This window comes from Bidens hawaiensis, unplaced genomic scaffold, assembly GCF_021521415.1.
Source record: "Bidens hawaiensis isolate Kalapana, Puna unplaced genomic scaffold, B.hawaiensis_p1.1 tig00032494_1, whole genome shotgun sequence".
Classification (NCBI taxonomy): domain Eukaryota; kingdom Viridiplantae; phylum Streptophyta; class Magnoliopsida; order Asterales; family Asteraceae; genus Bidens; species Bidens hawaiensis.
The window spans coordinates 1-18,265 of record NW_027495553.1 but is presented as its reverse complement, the minus strand read 5'-3'; the positions used below and the strand labels follow the sequence as shown (position 1 = coordinate 18,265).

The 18,265-nt window shown below is 31.2% G+C and overlaps 3 protein-coding genes across 4 annotated transcripts; 2 read left to right on the top strand and 1 right to left on the bottom strand.

Moving 5' to 3' along the window:
- Positions 1 to 3,796: 3,796 nt before the first annotated feature.
- On the bottom strand, positions 3,797 to 5,407 carry LOC143583728 (uncharacterized). Its single transcript, XM_077065957.1, has 5 exons — positions 5,316 to 5,407; positions 4,802 to 4,918; positions 4,469 to 4,598; positions 4,254 to 4,371; positions 3,797 to 4,134 (listed from the first exon to the last, which is right to left on the bottom strand). Exons 1-5 carry the CDS (start codon positions 5,323 to 5,325, stop codon positions 4,081 to 4,083), a joined length of 429 nt encoding a protein of 142 aa, XP_076922072.1. The 5' UTR covers positions 5,326 to 5,407; the 3' UTR covers positions 3,797 to 4,080.
- A 2,995-nt stretch (positions 5,408 to 8,402) lies between these two features.
- LOC143583727 (mitogen-activated protein kinase kinase SIPKK-like) lies at positions 8,403 to 11,247 on the top strand. Of its 2 annotated transcripts, none has more exons than XM_077065956.1 (9): positions 8,403 to 8,523; positions 8,646 to 8,730; positions 9,053 to 9,187; positions 9,362 to 9,586; positions 9,670 to 9,852; positions 9,937 to 10,160; positions 10,740 to 10,785; positions 10,892 to 10,991; positions 11,092 to 11,247. In XM_077065956.1, the coding sequence occupies exons 1-8, from the start codon at positions 8,447 to 8,449 to the stop codon at positions 10,979 to 10,981; spliced, it is 1,065 nt and encodes a 354-aa protein (XP_076922071.1). In that variant the 5' UTR covers positions 8,403 to 8,446; the 3' UTR covers positions 10,982 to 10,991; positions 11,092 to 11,247. The 2 variants fall into 2 exon arrangements, with proteins under 2 accessions (XP_076922071.1, XP_076922070.1); XM_077065955.1 differs by having other exon boundaries at positions 11,109 to 11,161.
- Positions 11,248 to 16,811: 5,564 nt separating this feature from the next.
- On the top strand, positions 16,812 to 18,237 carry LOC143583726 (telomere repeat-binding factor 4-like). The gene is made up of 3 exons (XM_077065954.1): positions 16,812 to 16,961; positions 17,605 to 17,822; positions 18,056 to 18,237. Exons 1-3 carry the CDS (start codon positions 16,812 to 16,814, stop codon positions 18,153 to 18,155), a joined length of 468 nt encoding a protein of 155 aa, XP_076922069.1. The 3' UTR covers positions 18,156 to 18,237.
- The last annotated feature ends 28 nt before the right edge of the window (positions 18,238 to 18,265 follow it).

Sequence of the window (18,265 nt, the reverse complement as noted above, 5' to 3'; positions counted from 1 at the left end):
TTATTTATATTTTGTCTCAACAGAAAATGACTCCTACAACTTTTAAATGATTATAAGCTAGCTAGGACATTGATTAAATTAATGTCTTGTCTCAATCTTATAAATGAAATTGAATCAAGCTCTGATTTTTCATAATATATAATGGTGCACGCTTCTAATTGATGACTTCAATTAAATTGTTTAATTTTCATAATATCTAGTAATTTTTTTTTTATGTGATATGAAGTAAACAAAATCATAACTTTAAAATCGTTTTCATATAATCTTATTATATTGATATAAACTGATTGATCAATTATTACGAAGATTCAATGATTGAAATGATTGAATTCAAATTTTGTTTGGATTTTTAAGAAAGAGCAGATTGTCAACTATTCATCAAGTGTTTCTTTTCAGCCACAGATGCAAAATATAAATCCAAGCGGCATTGATCCCTACCATACGTTTGCATTAACGTTACATTACATTATTTTGTTATATATATACACACACGCTATTACATTACAATACAACTATTTTGAAAGTTAAAAACTCATGTGTCAAGTTATACGAATAATCTAAGTGAGTTGTGTTATTCATTATATTTATTTTAGATAGTTTTGTCATGATATATTATGTAAGATGGTACATTTTTTTGAACGGCCAACTTACACATCATTTTTCATAGACTGGAATCCTTAACCATTTTGAAAATAAACACTATATTACGCGTTCCGGTTCCACTAGGATACAAGCTCTTTGATAACTAACATGTCGTGTAATAGTTAAATGAGTCATTACAAAGTTGGAGATTAATATACAAACCATTTGTAGTTGTTTTCTAATTGCTTAATTATGAGAAGGTTAATATACAAATCAATTTGTTCGTTTAAAAAGTTGAAAGCATAAGAGATTGACAATCAGTGACGGAACTACGGGAGGGTCTGGGGGGTCCGTTTCCGGGAACCCACCGGCGGCTGAAATTTTGTTAACACTGATGCTTCACAGGTAAGCTTTGTTGGACTTTGACCCTTCAAATTACTTGATATAGAGTGTTTAAGTGTAAGATGGTGAAGATAGATGGTGTTTTTCTATAGATAAGGAAGGAAGAAGATGAAATATAAATAAAGGTAAATTGGTTAAGGATGAAAGAGAAATTGTTAAAAAGTATGATAGGCACTTACAAAAGTTTGACTGATAACTCTACACACTAAGTCAAATATTTAATATCTTTATTATTGATAGTTTTATTAAAATTCATTAAATACTAATAACTTTAATAATAATAGAAGGGTTAACAATGTGTTAGGCTGTTATAAAATGAAACTTTAATCGGTTAATGATTGTCCGGTTAACATTATGTTGTGACCCACCGGTTGAAAAGTTCTGGTTCCGTCACCGTTGACAATAATGTTTGAAATGATCGAAAGATACACGATATACAACTAGACATAAGTTGAAAACTAAATAAATAAAGAGGACGTCATATAAAAGTAGACATAAGTTAGATTAGAATAAAAACATGAACATATTCTTTTACTATATATAGAAATAAAAATTAATTGACTTAGGCTTGTGGTGCTGTAAAATAATTAGATTAAAACACACTTGTCAAGCTTTGATTACCACATATAAATATTAAATACAATACTTAATATACAAACAAAACTTAAAAGTATAAAAATTATTTTATTATAACATTCTCATCAACTTCTTTAAAACGAGTCAAATATCAAATATAATACTTATGCCCCTTCTAATATGTATATTTTAAATATAAGTAAATCTAAAAGCAAAGTTATAATAAAAACATTAAAAGAGAAACAAACTAATTATAAAGTAGATTATATATAAAAAAGTGTTAAATCTATAATATATATATAATTGAAAACCCCAAAATCCTAGGTGTCACGATGTAGTCGCTCCCCCTTTTATGGAAGCCACCAGATTGCTTGATTTTTAAATGGATGTCTCTCATTGATTTAACCCAAATTCATGGGTATGGGTTTTACCAAAACCAGATAGCTTTTAAACGGGTTATAACATCTCATTAAATTAAAATTTAATCTTACCAATTATTTGATAGGAAAATCCTATAAAATAGGGATATACTAAAATTTAATATCCAATTTAAAAATAAAAAAGATATTATTTATAATCAATAAACAATTTTATAGTAAAAAACATAAGCGGGTCATGGGTCACAAAATCCAGATAGCTTTTAAACGGGTTATAACATATCATTTGAAACCCTTTCATCATCAAACCCTAAGTATATTATTAATTTCTTATAATAAAGAAAATTAAAATTCAAAAAGTAAATATTAAAAAGATGAAAAATGTAAAACAACTATTCTCTCAAACTATCTGATTGCTTTATTTGTAAATGAAGGCTTCTCACGCATTTGACTCGAATTCACGGGTAAAGGTCTCACCAAACCCATATAGCTCTTAAACGGGTTATAACATCTCATTATATTAAAAATTAATCTCATCAAATATTTGATATGAAAATCCTATAAAATATGGATATACTAAAAATTAATATCCTATTTTATTTAAAAAAGATATTATTTATAATTAAGAAACAATTTTATAATAAAGAAAATAAATGGGTAATGGGTATCATCAAACCCAGATAGCTTTTAAACCGGATTATAACATATCATTTATTTGCGAAACTATTTCATCATCAAACCTCAAGTATATTAATTATTAACTTTCTTACAATAAATAAAATTAAAATCCAAATATACATATATAAATATTGAAAACGAATAATGTAAGACAACCCCCGTAATACGAGGGATAAAATCTAGTAGTTTATATAACACCAAAAATAGAACCTTGTAAAATTATTCGAAATTAAAAAAAAATCAAAACCTGGCAAATAACTCGCAACGACATTCACATTTCGGAAAAAACCTCTTAATTTGTAGTTGGGTAATAATATTAATCACATATATCTAATAATATTAATCGCATATATCTAATATCATTAGATATGGATATATCATCAATGTGTTATTATGTATATAACAAAATCTTAGTTGTGCGAAATAAAATAAATTGATTTGAAAAACACAAAGTGAGCACAAGAGCAAATCAAACTTGACTTGATGTGGTGGACTGGTGGGTAATATATAGATTATGAAATTTAACGTCACGCGATTATATTTAATTATTTATGTTATTATTATTATTGTTGGGGTGAGATCCTATACAAATAAAATTAACCTACTAAACATGCAAATAACTAGGGTAATTACCGTTTTAAACTATTGTAATTATGTTATAAAAAATAATACGGTGTAATAATAATACACTCTAGTTCAAAATTAAGATTAATAATAATTACTTTAGTGCTAACATAATTACAATAATTATTTGTACACTTTTCGCGATAAAAGTCATTTGTATTTAATTTAGACACATTATCGTTAGTGGGAAGTATGTACAGTTGGCAGTTAAACATTAAGACAAGTTTTGTGTTTGCATATTGATTCCCTCTGGAAGTCATTAAGGCAGTGCGTTGTGGTTTAACACCGTGGGGCGAAGTCTAGACAAGCTTTGCGTTTGCATATGGATCCCCTCAGGAATGTTGATGCTGAAAAGGGGAGGGGTCGTGGCTCCGACGTGATGGTGGTGGCGCGCCCGGGGTGAACTGATATATATTGCTCACAACTTGTGCCACCGCTAGCACTAACTGACACACATCACAGCTGCACTTTGCATCAGACAAATCATGCTTGCTGCTAACCAAATTTTAATGTTACAGAATCTCAAATTCGGAAATAAAATGCGGAAAAATACAATAAACATGCAGAAAATAAAGTAACAAGATACAACTCCAACTACAAGCCCTTACATTACTTGGAACTAGGTTCAACCAAATTACTAATATCAGCTTTTTGATCGACTGTAACAAAAGTACTTTATAAAGCTTCTCAAGATTGTACAATTTGGTCGGTATAAAGATGTGTATCAATAACCACAAAATAAAAAACTATTTTCATGTTCATCAAGACTTGTATTTGTATCTACAAGCTCCTGCAGTTCCAGTTTAATCAAGCAACACAGATTATCATGCACCAACGTCAACTAGAACAATAGGATCATTGCTACAATAAACAAGATGACCGAACAGCCCAATGCCTGCAAACACAGCCACCCCAAACAATAGGATCATTCATCATATTAGTAGCTAAAGTATTTCTAAAATGTGGTAACTTTGACTCATTTGACCCATTTGGAACAATTACATGGACACTTACAGCAATTGCAGAAGCAGCAAGGCCCGCACGTTCCCGAGGATCTTTCCGATAATAATTTCCAAAATAGAGGAATGTAGCATAGTACCACATCAAAGGGAATCCGAACCCTATTAAGAATCTGGAAAATAAAAATATTGTCAGCCATAAATTGATTTATTTTTCCTTTTTCTTGGGGGTGGGGGTGGGAATAGGGTAGGTGAGGGAACGATACATACGAAAACCATCCAATTCCACAGCCAAAACACGGGAGAGGTTTGTCATATAGTCCTTGTTGGAAATCATCATCATTATTCATGATCGGTGCATACTTGCCTTTCTCACGATCATTATTATTTGATGCATGCCCTGCCATCAACATATGTCTCCTACAATTAATCCCCTTATTTACCATATATAATGGAGATGATAGAATACTATTGTATGGCCTAGATTTAAACTGTTCATTTTAAGATGCCTTAAAGTCAAAAGCTAAAAGCTTTATAGTCCAGTATTGATAACATCGTAGCCTAGTTTCAATAAATCTTGGCACATGATGTACTAATATCTACCTTTAAATAATGAAAATAGGCGAGACGATGGCCTCAAAAGATCAAGATGTTTATCTGAAACCGATTTCACCAATTCTACGCCATTTTTCAAAGCCTTCCCTTCCTCCATAGTAGCATCTGTGAAACCAGAAAGTCCCAGTTCGTATTAATAATATAAAATTTAGGACTCCCAAAGATCTTTTGTATTGATAACTATATTTCTATTTCACTAGTGTATAATTTTAAATCTACATATGCTCTCATGTAGGCTCTAAAGATTGAGACTTACAAGTGGAGGTATCTTCTTGAATAATGGTAGTATTGAGTGTGAAAATGTGACAATTAGAAATAATATGATACTGCGAGTTATTCAGAAACCTTATTCAAACTATAAGGAAGTTGAGTAATATATAACTATTCATTATTAGTTCATAACAGTGATAACCTTAAAGTATCTATGTGCACAGCATCAAGCATCATACACTACGTAGAAAATATATTCAAGAAATAAAAGGTAAAAGAGCAGATGAATTACTCAGATCCATTCTGCAGGTTTAAAGTTGAACTGTCAACAGGCTGCTCCCCAGTTATCACTTGTTGAAGCACCTGCTGTTGTATTTTCAATTAGAGCTAGTGTATCAAATTCGGTCCATACATCATAAATTAAAATTTTGGTTTATTATCCCAAAATTAATCTAGCAGTACATCAAACTAGTCATCTGATAGAGTTCTAACACAAAATCCTGTTCCAATAAAATTAATATTGCGTTTAAATCCAACTGTCCCCGAGGTATAGGATCACATGATACCTTATCCAAATAAACCTCTACTAAATCTAGGTGTGCAACGAGCCAAGCTTTTTCGAGCTCGAGCTGGTCCCAAGCCTCAAATAAAGCTCGATTAGGCTCCCCGAGTATTAACGAGCCTTGTGTAATTTTATTGTTTTAAGCTTTACCTATCGGACTTGTATGTACTAATTTCACATTGCACAGCCATCGTTTAAGGTTTTTCACATAATATAAATTAAAAACGTATATAAAGTAATTAGTAAATAATAGACTCCTAACTAAATCCAGTCAACAACAAATGATAAGAGAGTATGTAAACCCTAATTAGTTGTGAAAATAATCTATGAGTTATAAGTTGAAAATTAGCACAAATTAAAGCATAATCAGGAAACCTCAGATAGCGAAAACGATGATCAGAAGCTCAATTTGCCGAATCAAGATCAAATACATCATCCACATAATCATACCTGATCGTAAAGTAGGCGAGAAAGAGATTGATCAACGGAAGGAATTGAATTGAATTGAATTGGTTGACAGACAAATATCGAGTAGAAAGAAAGAAGGGGTTTATTTACGAATGAATTGAATTGAATTGAATTAAAATTTAAAATTAATGAAGCCAACTTGCCTGTCTGTCGGTTTACACCCTAAATAATATTCAATTCATATACTATGAATTTAATTTAATTAGCATGTTTTTATTCGCACAAAGAATCAATTCTAGGTCACAAGTTCAAATCATCAAATGATTTGAGATTTTTTATTTGAAAACAAAAAATTTGATGAAATGATTACGTCTTTCTCGTATTGAAGTTGATTTTCAACCAATTCAAAATAGGTTAACGGCGCAGCTTGTTGTACGCTTGCCTTTTGTTTCTATGCAATAAAAAAACTTAAATTAATTAGTTTTATTTGTAGTTCATGATAAATTTAGTTTAGTTTGTAAGTATTCAACTATTCACTAACAAAACATACGCATGTGTATGATAACACGTCTAAATAACTTCTGACAAGTGATATTAGATATAAATAAAGCAACTTATATAGTAAAGAGGTATTTTCCTAAATTTATCAATTTTTGATGCTACAGACAACCATAAATTAGAGAATTGTTTGATTAGGTGATTCTCCATATTACGTTGACACACTACCTAATGGCATTCCATGTCTATTTTGATAGTAATAAGTAATAGCCCACAACATATGACCGTTGACCATTTCATATAGTTTGATTGGTGCTCGTCATTATTGACGAGTCAATCCAAATGTCACAAGAACATCACGGATGTAACTTATATAAAAAACACATAACAATGTTTTCACCTCTTAAGTTTTATTACCATCTCATGATACTTTAAAAAAAAAAAAATCTAAACAAGGTCCCGTAGTTATGAAGATATCTTAATTGCCTTTACTCAAGTATAAATTTTTCTTTTCGTTAATACCAATTTATATGGAGCACAGTTGCACATGGCTTTTCCATCGGGTGTCATTTGATTTCTTGATTATGTTCTTTCATTAATAGATAGTTGAAAAAAATTCAATACTTATAGTTATATAGTTATAGTAAGTTGATTCACGCTTTATTTAATGTGCTAAACGTACTCTCCTTCTATCCATATTTACTAAACATACCCTCTCTCTAAAGTTTTATAATAATACGATTAAGACCTTTTGTTGTTTTTCTTTTGTCATTTTGTTATCTTTTATTATTATTATTACTATTTTTATAAAAGCATATTATTTTCTATTTCTATTTAACAACTTTTTTTTTTCTATTTATCTTTTATGTATATTTAAAAACATTTAAAAAAAAACAAAAACACTTACTTTCTTACTTAGAAATAACTTTTTTTTATTATTATTAAGGGATAGTTTACATTCTTTTATAAAGAATCATATTATTATTTTTTTAAATAAATTGGTTAAATAACATGCAACTTGATAAACAAATTTGACTATTTTCTCAGATAACATTAATCTCATATATTCGAACCTAACTGAAAAAATCAAATTGTTTTTAATACATTTTATAATAAAAGGTAAAACAAAAATTCAAATTGTTTTAATAAGATACTAAAGAAACAAAATAATAAAATCAATAATAAAATATATGAAAAGACTATAAAACAAAATTAAAAACTTAATAGTTTTTTATTTGATATTTTAAGATAATTATAAAATAAAATAAAAGGAATTAATATGTCAATTACAAATTTTGAATAGAAATGATAGTTCAGGGAGTGTATGGTTAGCAAAGGATTATTTTCATAAAAACACTTTGCACACCTATTATAGTGAATCTCCATTTTGTTTTTTATTGTTAAAAGTTAGTGTAATGTTTAGTTGTTAAAATTTGAATTTATGTATTTTGTTATTCGTTAATGGTTTGTTTTATAAAATCTTGCTTTAGCTAACAACAAATCGGCTTCGTGCTTTGCTGGCATTATTATCATAATAAAATCATCGTTAGGGGATGATTATGTTTATGATTATAATAATTATTATTACTCAAGAGCTTACTTTTATATTTAAAAATTAAGGTGATCATATCTAAGTTTCCACATTAAGAATGTTTTTTTAAAACAGCACATTCAATTCCGTAACGAACAAACATGAAAAGATTTTCCGGTCGCTTAACGCTCTTGAACTGTTTGTGAATAAGTTTAATGTTAAACGAACAAACATAAACAAGGTTCGGTTTGTTAACAGTAAGGTAAAACTGTGTGCAGTGGTCCTGTGCAAAACCCCTCTTGGGGTTCAACTTGGAGAGACGAGACGCATGACTTCGCAAAGACTTTACAACACTTGAATAGACACACACACTCACGCCCAGAAGAAGAAGAAGATTGTATGAATTAAGCAGCATAACATAAAGATGAACAAGGGAAATTTAACCCCGATTCTCAAACTAAACCTCCCACCTCCTGATGAAACCTCACTCGCTAAATTCTTGTATCTATCTATCTATCTTTCTTCTTCTCTTTCTTTTGTGTTACATATTATATATATATGTATGGGTCTGTTCTGTTGTAAAATAAAAGAAAAATTGGATCCTTATTTATTTATGTGTGTAGAACTGAATCTGGGACGTTTATGGATGGTGATCTGCTGGTGAACAGAGACGGTGTTCGAATTGTTTCTCAAACCCAATCCGACACTGTAAGTTTCTCCTGCCTTTTATATATAGATCTGCCTGGGGTTCTTTCGATTTCATATGTAGTTAACCAGCTGCTAAAAGTTGCTTGCTTTCTAGGGTTACTTTTGTATTTGATCCAAAATTGATGCTACTGTGATGTTCTTTAGCTTTATAATGTTGTGCTTCTTGAAATTTTGTGAATAAAGATGAGTGTAATGAAACAACACAATGAGGAAGCATTAAGTTTTTGTATCACTAGACTTTCTTTCATTAGCATTATTAATTAAACACTCAATGTGTCAAACAATTTTCTTTCTTTCTTGTCATTTCAACTTTTTGGTTCAGCCACCACTTATTCAGCCATCGGACAACCAATTAAGCTTAGCCGACTTTGATGCGGTTAAAGTAGTTGGAAAAGGAAACGGTGGAATCGTTCGATTGGTGCAGCACAAATGGACTGGCCAGTTTTTTGCTTTAAAGGTAGTTTCAAGTTTTAACTAGATTATCTTTTATACTCTAAAGAAAGTTAAGCTCTTGTATCATATGATATAATGCACATTTGTAGATGTAAGATGGAAAGTTTTATCTAAAAGACTGTGTTAGTACTTAGTACTTGATAATATAGTCCTTTTTAATGTGTTTGTTTGATATTAGATGATTCAAATGAATGTTGACGAGTCGATCCGCAAGCAAATTGCACAAGAGCTTAAAATCAACCAGTCATCACAATGCTCAAACATTGTTGTGTGTTACCAATCTTTTTATGATAACGGGGCTGTTTCTATCATATTGGAGTACATGGATGGAGGATCACTAGCTGATTTTCTGAAAACCGTTCGATCGATTCCTGAACCTTACCTTGCAGCAATCTCTAAGCAGGTCAGAAAAGTTGCAACTTTAGATTTGTGTTCAAATATGAGTAACTTTTATTATAATTTAAACTGTATGTATGTAAAAAACAGGTCTTGAAGGGTTTGTGGTACCTTCATCACGAGAAACATATCATTCATAGGGACTTGAAACCATCAAATTTGCTTATAAATCACCAAGGTGAAGTCAAGATCACCGATTTTGGTGTTAGCGCGATACTCGCAAGCACGTCTGGACTGGCTAATACTTTTGTTGGCACATACAATTATATGTCTGTAAGTAATCTTTAACCATGTGCTTTTGGATTTATGTTCTAGTATCAAAGTTAGCAAAATTTAGTCTTTATTCATATGTTTCAGCCCGAAAGAATTATTGGAGGCAACTATGGTTATAAAAGTGATATGTGGAGCTTGGGATTGGTTTTGTTGGAATGTGCAACCGGCAAATTTCCGTACACTGCACCGCAACCAGGTGAAGGTTGGGTGAATGTTTATGAGCTTATGGAAACTATTGTTGATCAACCGCCTCCTCGTGCGCCCGTTGACCAATTTTCGCCTCAATTCTGCTCATTTATTGAAGCATGGTAAATTATGATCTTAATTAGTGTAAACATTTTTGGGCGGGTGTGCACTATGTATAAGGGTCCAAACGGGTCAGTCATGTCGAACCACAAACATTTTTTGTTCATGTTTTGACTAATACAAAGTCCTACTTTCTTATTAACATAAAAGTCCTTTTTTGCTTGATTACGTCCCTGGAATTTTCAGTTTTTACAATTCAAAGAAAGCATACCTTTTTTTTTTTTTTTTTTTTTTGCGTAGAAGAACGCTTTTGTTAAGTTTTAGAAGTTTAGTGATTTAATCATGCAAAAATAACATTCACAGACTATAATCTTTTTTTTCGTAAGCAATTTAAGAGGGTGTTTCATTATTTAATGTTAACCTTTTAACTAAACCTTTAGATTTAATCTATTGAAAATGTGTTGAAAATTGAAATTGTCACCTTTAGTCTTTATTGTGATAGTTGTGGGTTAAAATATGAGCCTAGGCCTGGACTGGGACTTGAGTTCCAAGCCCATTACCGGCTACTGTTGGGTCAGGCCCGGATCCTATTGTTTCACATCTCCATTGGCTAAGAAGTAGAAAATTTGTTGTTATTTTAGTGTGCAGAAAGATCCAAATGATAGAGCATCAGCAAATGAACTTATGGTACATTTTCTTTCATACAAATTTTAAAAAATAAAAATAAAAATTCATAAAATAATTCAAAATCCTAATCCGACTAACGTGCTTGTTTTTCTGTCTTGAAATCCAGTCACATCCATTCATCAATATGTATGATAAGCTGGCAGTAGATCTATCTTCTTATTTCACAGAAGCTGGATCACCTCTTGCAACGTTGTAATAATCCCCTGGTACGTATATGTATAGACTATCTATCATAAATCGTTAAAAGGTCATATGCCGAATGCTTCAAGTTATTTACCTTAAAGTTGTATTTTTTACAAACTGCAGGTTACTAGGATAACAAGTGTTTTCGCTCTTATGTTGTATCACGACTTGGGTTCATCGTTTGCAACTAGTTTATGAAGATGTAAGCTTCACCTTTTTGTTAAGGGTTCTTGTAAAACTTCAATTATCAGTGAATGTTTAATACAATTTTATCATCACCATTAATATGAAATACAGAAATAGTAGTTATTTGCATCAGAATATGCTTGTTGATTTATATTACACAATCAAACGAATGTAATATGAATGTAGATTTATATGGTCGTTATATGGCTACACTTTATTACATGTGAATATGCAAAAAGGTCGGAGATGCTGGCTAAAGTATTCTTTTAAAGACTCTAATATAATAAATATTCGTTCAATTAAGACTTTTCAAGAAGCCGAATTATGAAATATAAGTGATTCAAACATTTAATTAAAACATTTGTTTCTTTTGCTAGTCATTTCGATAGAGAATTGTCAAGGGTAAAACATGTGTTTTTGTACTAGGCTAGATAGATGGTAGGTGACAATTGACAGTGACACTGCTTTCTATATTATGGTTTGACGAATTACCTTAGAATGTGACTATTAGATCATCAAAATCTTTCTTTAAAACATTTGACTCATTTTGAGTTAATCTAAACTTATCACTTCTTTTAGTAGTGATTAGTTGCATCACTTGAGCAAAACTAGAGGTGAGTGTGATCTATTAAAATTTTATATTAATTAATTGATATATCTAACTTCATTACTTTCTTATACTAACATTTTAAATTGTTGTTAGTTAACAGCATGGTTAATTATAACCATCTTTCTAATGCTAATAAACCATCAATTAACATTATCACTCGGACCGTATACACATGATGAAAATAATTATTCAAGTCATATGACTCTTCAATTAGCACAACATACTTTTTGTATAATATTGATGAACACCCGCTCATATCGTCAATATGAAACATTGGCTTGTATATATATGAAATTACCCTTATTATATATTGTCAATAATCACCACTTACACTATTTATTTAAAATATATATTTATATATAACAAGTTTAGGAATCTAAACTAGCACAAATAAATTTCATACTTACATCTCAAGTCCATTCTCATACATAACGATCATTTTCTTTATGTTCACAAATAATACACTTACAAAACTAAAGCTATTAAAAGTATTAATTATAAAAAGAAGTGTAATGAAGCACGCCTATCCAGTCACCCGCTCACCCCGCCTAAACCCCCCTTATACTCTTCTAGCACATATGAGCATTTTCAAAGTACGTGTGTTTTCTAGTAAAAACATCAAGTCTGAGAAAATTCAACGATCAATATATATGCATAAAAGTCATTATCCCTAAAAACACTCTGATGTGGGTAAGACAACTAGCATATGATATGAAGAAAAATAGGAGCTAAGAAAATGACTTGTACCAACCCCATATGCCTTTTTAGGTGCATGTTTTCCCTTGGTTTACATGAGGTCCTCTTAATTAACCAGTTCACCCGCAAGCAAATTCATCCAAATCCATTTAACCTGCTACAATTTCTTGTATAGAATAAAAAAAGGAAATGAATGACAGAATGAAAATGAAAGAACAAATAAAAAGGTTTGACAATTACTAAAACTATAGATGGCATGCATCTAAAGTTAATGGTGCATTGTCATTTTTGCCCGTCACATATAAAGGCGAGCATGCTTTAACAATAAACCTATATCATCGATATATTAATTGAAAAAAAAAACACAACTAAAACCAACTATGAGATATCGATCTTATGCTAATTGAGGACCCAATAAGCAATTTTTAAAAGATTGGTTTTGCGATTCAAAAAGGGGTAGCGACGCAGCTTGTTGCCTGCTTGCCTTCTGCTTCGATGTAATCCAATAAACAATCATATATTATAGATTTTTATCGCCTCAATAATAACAAAGTTTTTCATGCAAAAAAAAAAAACTAAAAGTGGAATCATTCTTTTATCGTGTTTAAAAAAAATAACAAATTATTTATCATTCACGTAATTTATCCATAATAGTGGCGTTTTTTTAACTACGCATCTTTTTTACCTACAACATGTAGTGGTTTTCAGTTTTTGAGACCAATATTGTGTTATATGCTGATAATCACTCGTTATCATTCCCAACTCTTTATGTTTCTACTCGAAATCTCTCTAGTCTCTACCACTATATAATAATTAATGCAATAGTCAAATGCTACAGTTTCTACCTTTCGAATTGGTTACTAGTTAGGCACTAATCCTATTCCTACCATGCATCGATAACTGTTAAAAAAAATACTCAACTATACCTACAAGTTACAACAAACATCATGAACATGTAACCTTTTCTTATCACACGTACATCCAGCTTATCCGACCTTTCAAGTCTACAAATAACTTCTTTAAGAAGTATATTGGTCATACTCTCTCCAATAGATCAAAATCTTAATTTATGTGCTACAAAAATTTAGAGATAAATAGGGTATGCACCGAAGAGCGAATTTTTTTGAACGACCAACGAATTATCGAAACGGAGTAATGGTTAAATTCATCACATCGGGATACATACGTCTTCCGATTTGGGGAAAACCCTTGCCTGCGGCCAACGTCCGTGAACACTCGCCCGAAGGCACGACAGCGCAATAAGATAAAATCCGTTTAGTTAAAGGATCAAATTAGAGAACGCCACCTACTGCCTATTTATAAAAAAAATTATCAAATTATACTATATATTAAAGCAAAACTTGCTGCTACAGTATTTGGGGAGGTCCAATCAGTGGCTGCCACATAAGTTTCTTTTTTTTCAATATTTTGAATTATGTTTTAGTATTTAATATTTGAAAGTAGCACGTATAACAAACATGAAAGTTGTTGTGGTGGTAGTGTAGTAATCTGGTGAACCATAGGTCACGAGTCCAATCCTGCTGATACACTTTTTTTTTGTTCAATTTTTTGTTTTTGTGTTTTTTGTTAAATATAAATAGATTTTTGTATTTATAGATCTTCCTACACTATTAAATCAATAGAGTTTACAAACATGTGGTCTCTTTTCATTGGTCTAACTCTACTGCTTTCATATATATCAACACCTTCTTTGAATTTCTTCCAAATTAAATAATTTAAAAAGAAAGTCATTTAATAACAACCATTTATGTTTGTCATTTAATAAGAAACCCCCAAGTAACAAATAAGGAGCCTTTGAAACAAGGGCACACACTCATTTTAGAAGGCACCATTATCATGGAGTATATTGGGTGAAAGTAGTTTTGAACTCATCTTTCTAGCCACAAATGGAACCACTTTATATCTCAATTGACATAGGACCCCGGTAACATGCCATTTTTTTATTTTTTGTTTATTAGATTGTTACAATGCAATATGCTTACTAGGAAAATGAAATAAATGATTTGATTGATGATTTTGCTACTACAATCAACCATGGTTTATGGAGGTTATTTTCATTTTACCTAATCTTTGAGTAAAACAATAATTACTTCTCCTTAAATTGGTTTCAATTCATAATCTGCTAAAGTTAAGTAGACATTCAAGATGAATACTTTGTCGCTTATGAACCAACCTTGGTCAACTATAGTTGAATAAGAATGAAAAATCTTTTTAATTTTAACTTCATAATTAATTAGGACTTGATTTTTATATTTCGCGTTTTGATTTTAATTGCAAAGTGAAAATGAGGGTATTGTTTTCCAGAATCCATTTGCTATTCTTATTAAATGTTCAACAATTTTAGTTACATTTAAGTTTAAATTTGATTTTAAATTATATTCATTGTTTTTTATTTGTGATTTGATTTTAGAAATGAATGATTTTAATTTGAGTTTAAAAATGAGTGCTTGATTTTTGGTAAATAGTAATGGCTTGATTTTGACTTTACAAAAACAAGTGTTTGTAACTTAAAATTTGAAACATAAATTCTCAAATAGGAAGTGCCAAATATCCGGGTTGTCTTTATTAATTTAATAGGAAATGCTTGAAATATGTCATTCTTAAAAATAAATGCACTTTTGCTATAATAGAATGGTCAATATCTTTTTTAATTAAAGATTAACTTACGGCTATATTGAATACTCAACTTATTTTTAATATATTTAGTCATATCTCGGTTAATATATCAACCTTAAGGTATGTGTTTTTAATTCATTTTTTCTTATTAACATACTTTTGAAAGCTAACATAATTAACATAGTTATTTGATTGTTGATAAGTTTGTTTATATGTGATGTCATTGATGTGAAGTTTATTAGGGCTCAATTATGGTTACTGATTTTAATTACTATGACTTTTTTTGTTGAGTTTGTTGAAATCTTTTAGTTTGATTGGTGAAGAGTTTGTTTTAAGCGTGTTTATGCATATGAAGTGTAAGTTTGGGGTCAGTTGGTGTTTACTGATTTTTTCATTACTAAATTTGTTTAAAAGAATACTGCTTTTAATAAATTTGGGGCCAAATCCACTATTTGATTAAAAAATGAAAGTGATTAGAGATTTATATGATTGATAGGTTATTGTTGTTATTACCACCACCACCACCACCACCACTACTACTGTTATTATTATTATTTACCAGATATTGTGACATACCTAACATAATTTACCAATCGGTGACCTGAAACTTTTCTTCATAGTTAGAAGCCATGATGACAAACAAAGCAGAATGAAACAATCACTTTTTGTGGTAAGACTTCATATGCAGGTTAACCATTTGTGCTATATTTTACCTTTTATTATAATAAGCTCATTAAGATTTACATTAAAATTCTCTTATGACACGGTAAAGGAGAAACAACTGATTTTCACGTTTGGTAAAATAAAGAAGGCTGAATTGGGTATCCTTATCGCATACAGAAACAATAGAAAGATGAACAAATCGTGAATGTATTTCACCATGATGAATTTTTTTTTTGTTTTCATTTGTAGCTTTTAGAAAGTATTATAGTAGTTCTTTAAATAATGATTATTTAAATTCCTCTCTATATACCAGCAAATGCATGAGAGGAAGGAGATGAAGCTGTTTCTATTACAAGCCAACTTCAAAATACAAATTTGGATATGGTCGGCAATAAACATATACGAAAACTTTTGTCATCTTAAATCATGTATTTAGTTGTCGATTTCTATATTTTCATCCGTGTTGTACATGGGTTAATAACCTAGTTTCTTACTAAATCAAGTAACGAAAAAGGTGGTGTGGTGGTAAAGCTATTATAACGTACTATGTTTTATGTGTGTTTGAATTGTGTGACCGGTGTGATTGTTGCAAAGTGGGAGATAAACGATAAGCGTTAGTGTTAAACGTACACCAAATTGCCTAGCTAAACGTAGCACCATAAATGGAAGGAACTTTTGTAACAATTAAGAAATCGCACCCACTGCCTAGCTAAACAGAGAAACAACTACAACGAAGGTACAACGGTACAACCACCCCGAGAAACAACTAACGAAGATATACTGGCGCACCGCGCCAGGATCACACCTAGTTATTATAAGAGAGAGAAGGGGAAACAGAAAATTAAATTAATTTAGAGATAAAAAAGTTGCAAAGAAGGAAAAAAACTTGAGGGGTAAATACCGGATTTGCCCTTAACGGGCATGTGTTGTTTTTGTTTTGCTGTGAGGGGTGTGGTCTGTCATATAAATAAATAAATAAATAAATAAATAATATCAATCAATTAGGGTTTAGAGAGTGACCGCGAAAACCAAACCAATTGAATCGGTGACGATGGGGAATCCGAAGCAGAAGTGGACGCCGGAGGAGGAGGAAGCTCTACGCGCCGGCATCGCTAAACACGGCGCTGGTAAGTGGAAGAACATCCAAAGAGATCCCGAGTTCAATCCTTACCTCTATTCTCGCTCCAACATCGATCTCAAGGTATGCTTGCTTACTCTCTCTATCTCTGTATTTGTTTGTTTACACATATTCATGCGTACGAACCTGTTTATGCAAGTGTTTGGATTAGGCTTAATCTAAGCAGTTAATGTGGAAAAATATCGGATATTAGATCGATCGAGGACTGGGATTTCGGTAATTTTAATATCATGCAGAGTTTATATATATAGCACTTTAACACTAACAAATTATTCTTTTGCAACTTGCAAAACACTAACAATTGTAGCAAGTAGGAACTGATTATGACTCAAAACACTAGCATTAATCACTAAAAGTTGAAAGTTAAGACTTAAAACACTCATATCGGTGAATATCGCCGATATGATATTCTGACCGAGATTTTACATGAGGACCGATAACCGAGATACCGCTGATATTGACTGCATAGGGCTTAATGCTGCTTGATATCTGCAATTGAAAATTTGTATGTGGCGTTAGGCTTTAGACCTGTCAATTCTCATGTCAAATGCTATGAAATCTGAGGAATATGTGGTTTTAAGTACTTATTATATGCTGCTGTTAATCTTTAATCATTCTTCATTATTACTTTATTACCACTGCATTGAAGTTTTTAAGGGCTGTTACTTTGTGCATTTTTACGTGATCTAATGTTATCGTTTTGTAGGATAAATGGCGGAATATGAGTGTGAGTGCGAACGGACAAGGTCCAAGGGAAAAGTCAAGAACACCGAAACCAAAAACTAATACAGATTCACCTGCAGCTCCATCACCCATGACACAGACTCCTGGTCCCTCGGCTTTGGCTGTTGTTGAACCAGTATCTACAGATGTGCATTTGGACGATGCTTCCAAATGTTTGCTAGATGGCAGGACTGCTTCAAAGTAATTACTTGCTTTCTTCCTGCAAGTGTCCATATGTTGTCAAGTATTTTATTGAACTTAATATCACCACTGGTTCATACTTAAAAACTGACAAAGAGACTTTACTTAAATGAGAACATGAAACAAAATAACTTGCTGAAGTTGGAAAGCAAATAAAACTTAAAACTATTCATTAACCCAAAATAACAGCATATGCCTAAAATTTGACCTAACATACGCGTTTCATTATTCAGGTATGATGCAATGATCTATGAAGCACTCTCAACCTTGAAGGATCCTAATGGATCAGATACCAGTGCAATTGTTAGTTTCATTGAGGTAGTTAATCGTTAATATGTCCAAAGTATGATTCTTGAAACTTATGCTGATATGCAAATGTAAACGAGATCATATTCATGATATGCAGAAAACACACGAAGTGGGAGGTTAAGAAGGCTTGCTTC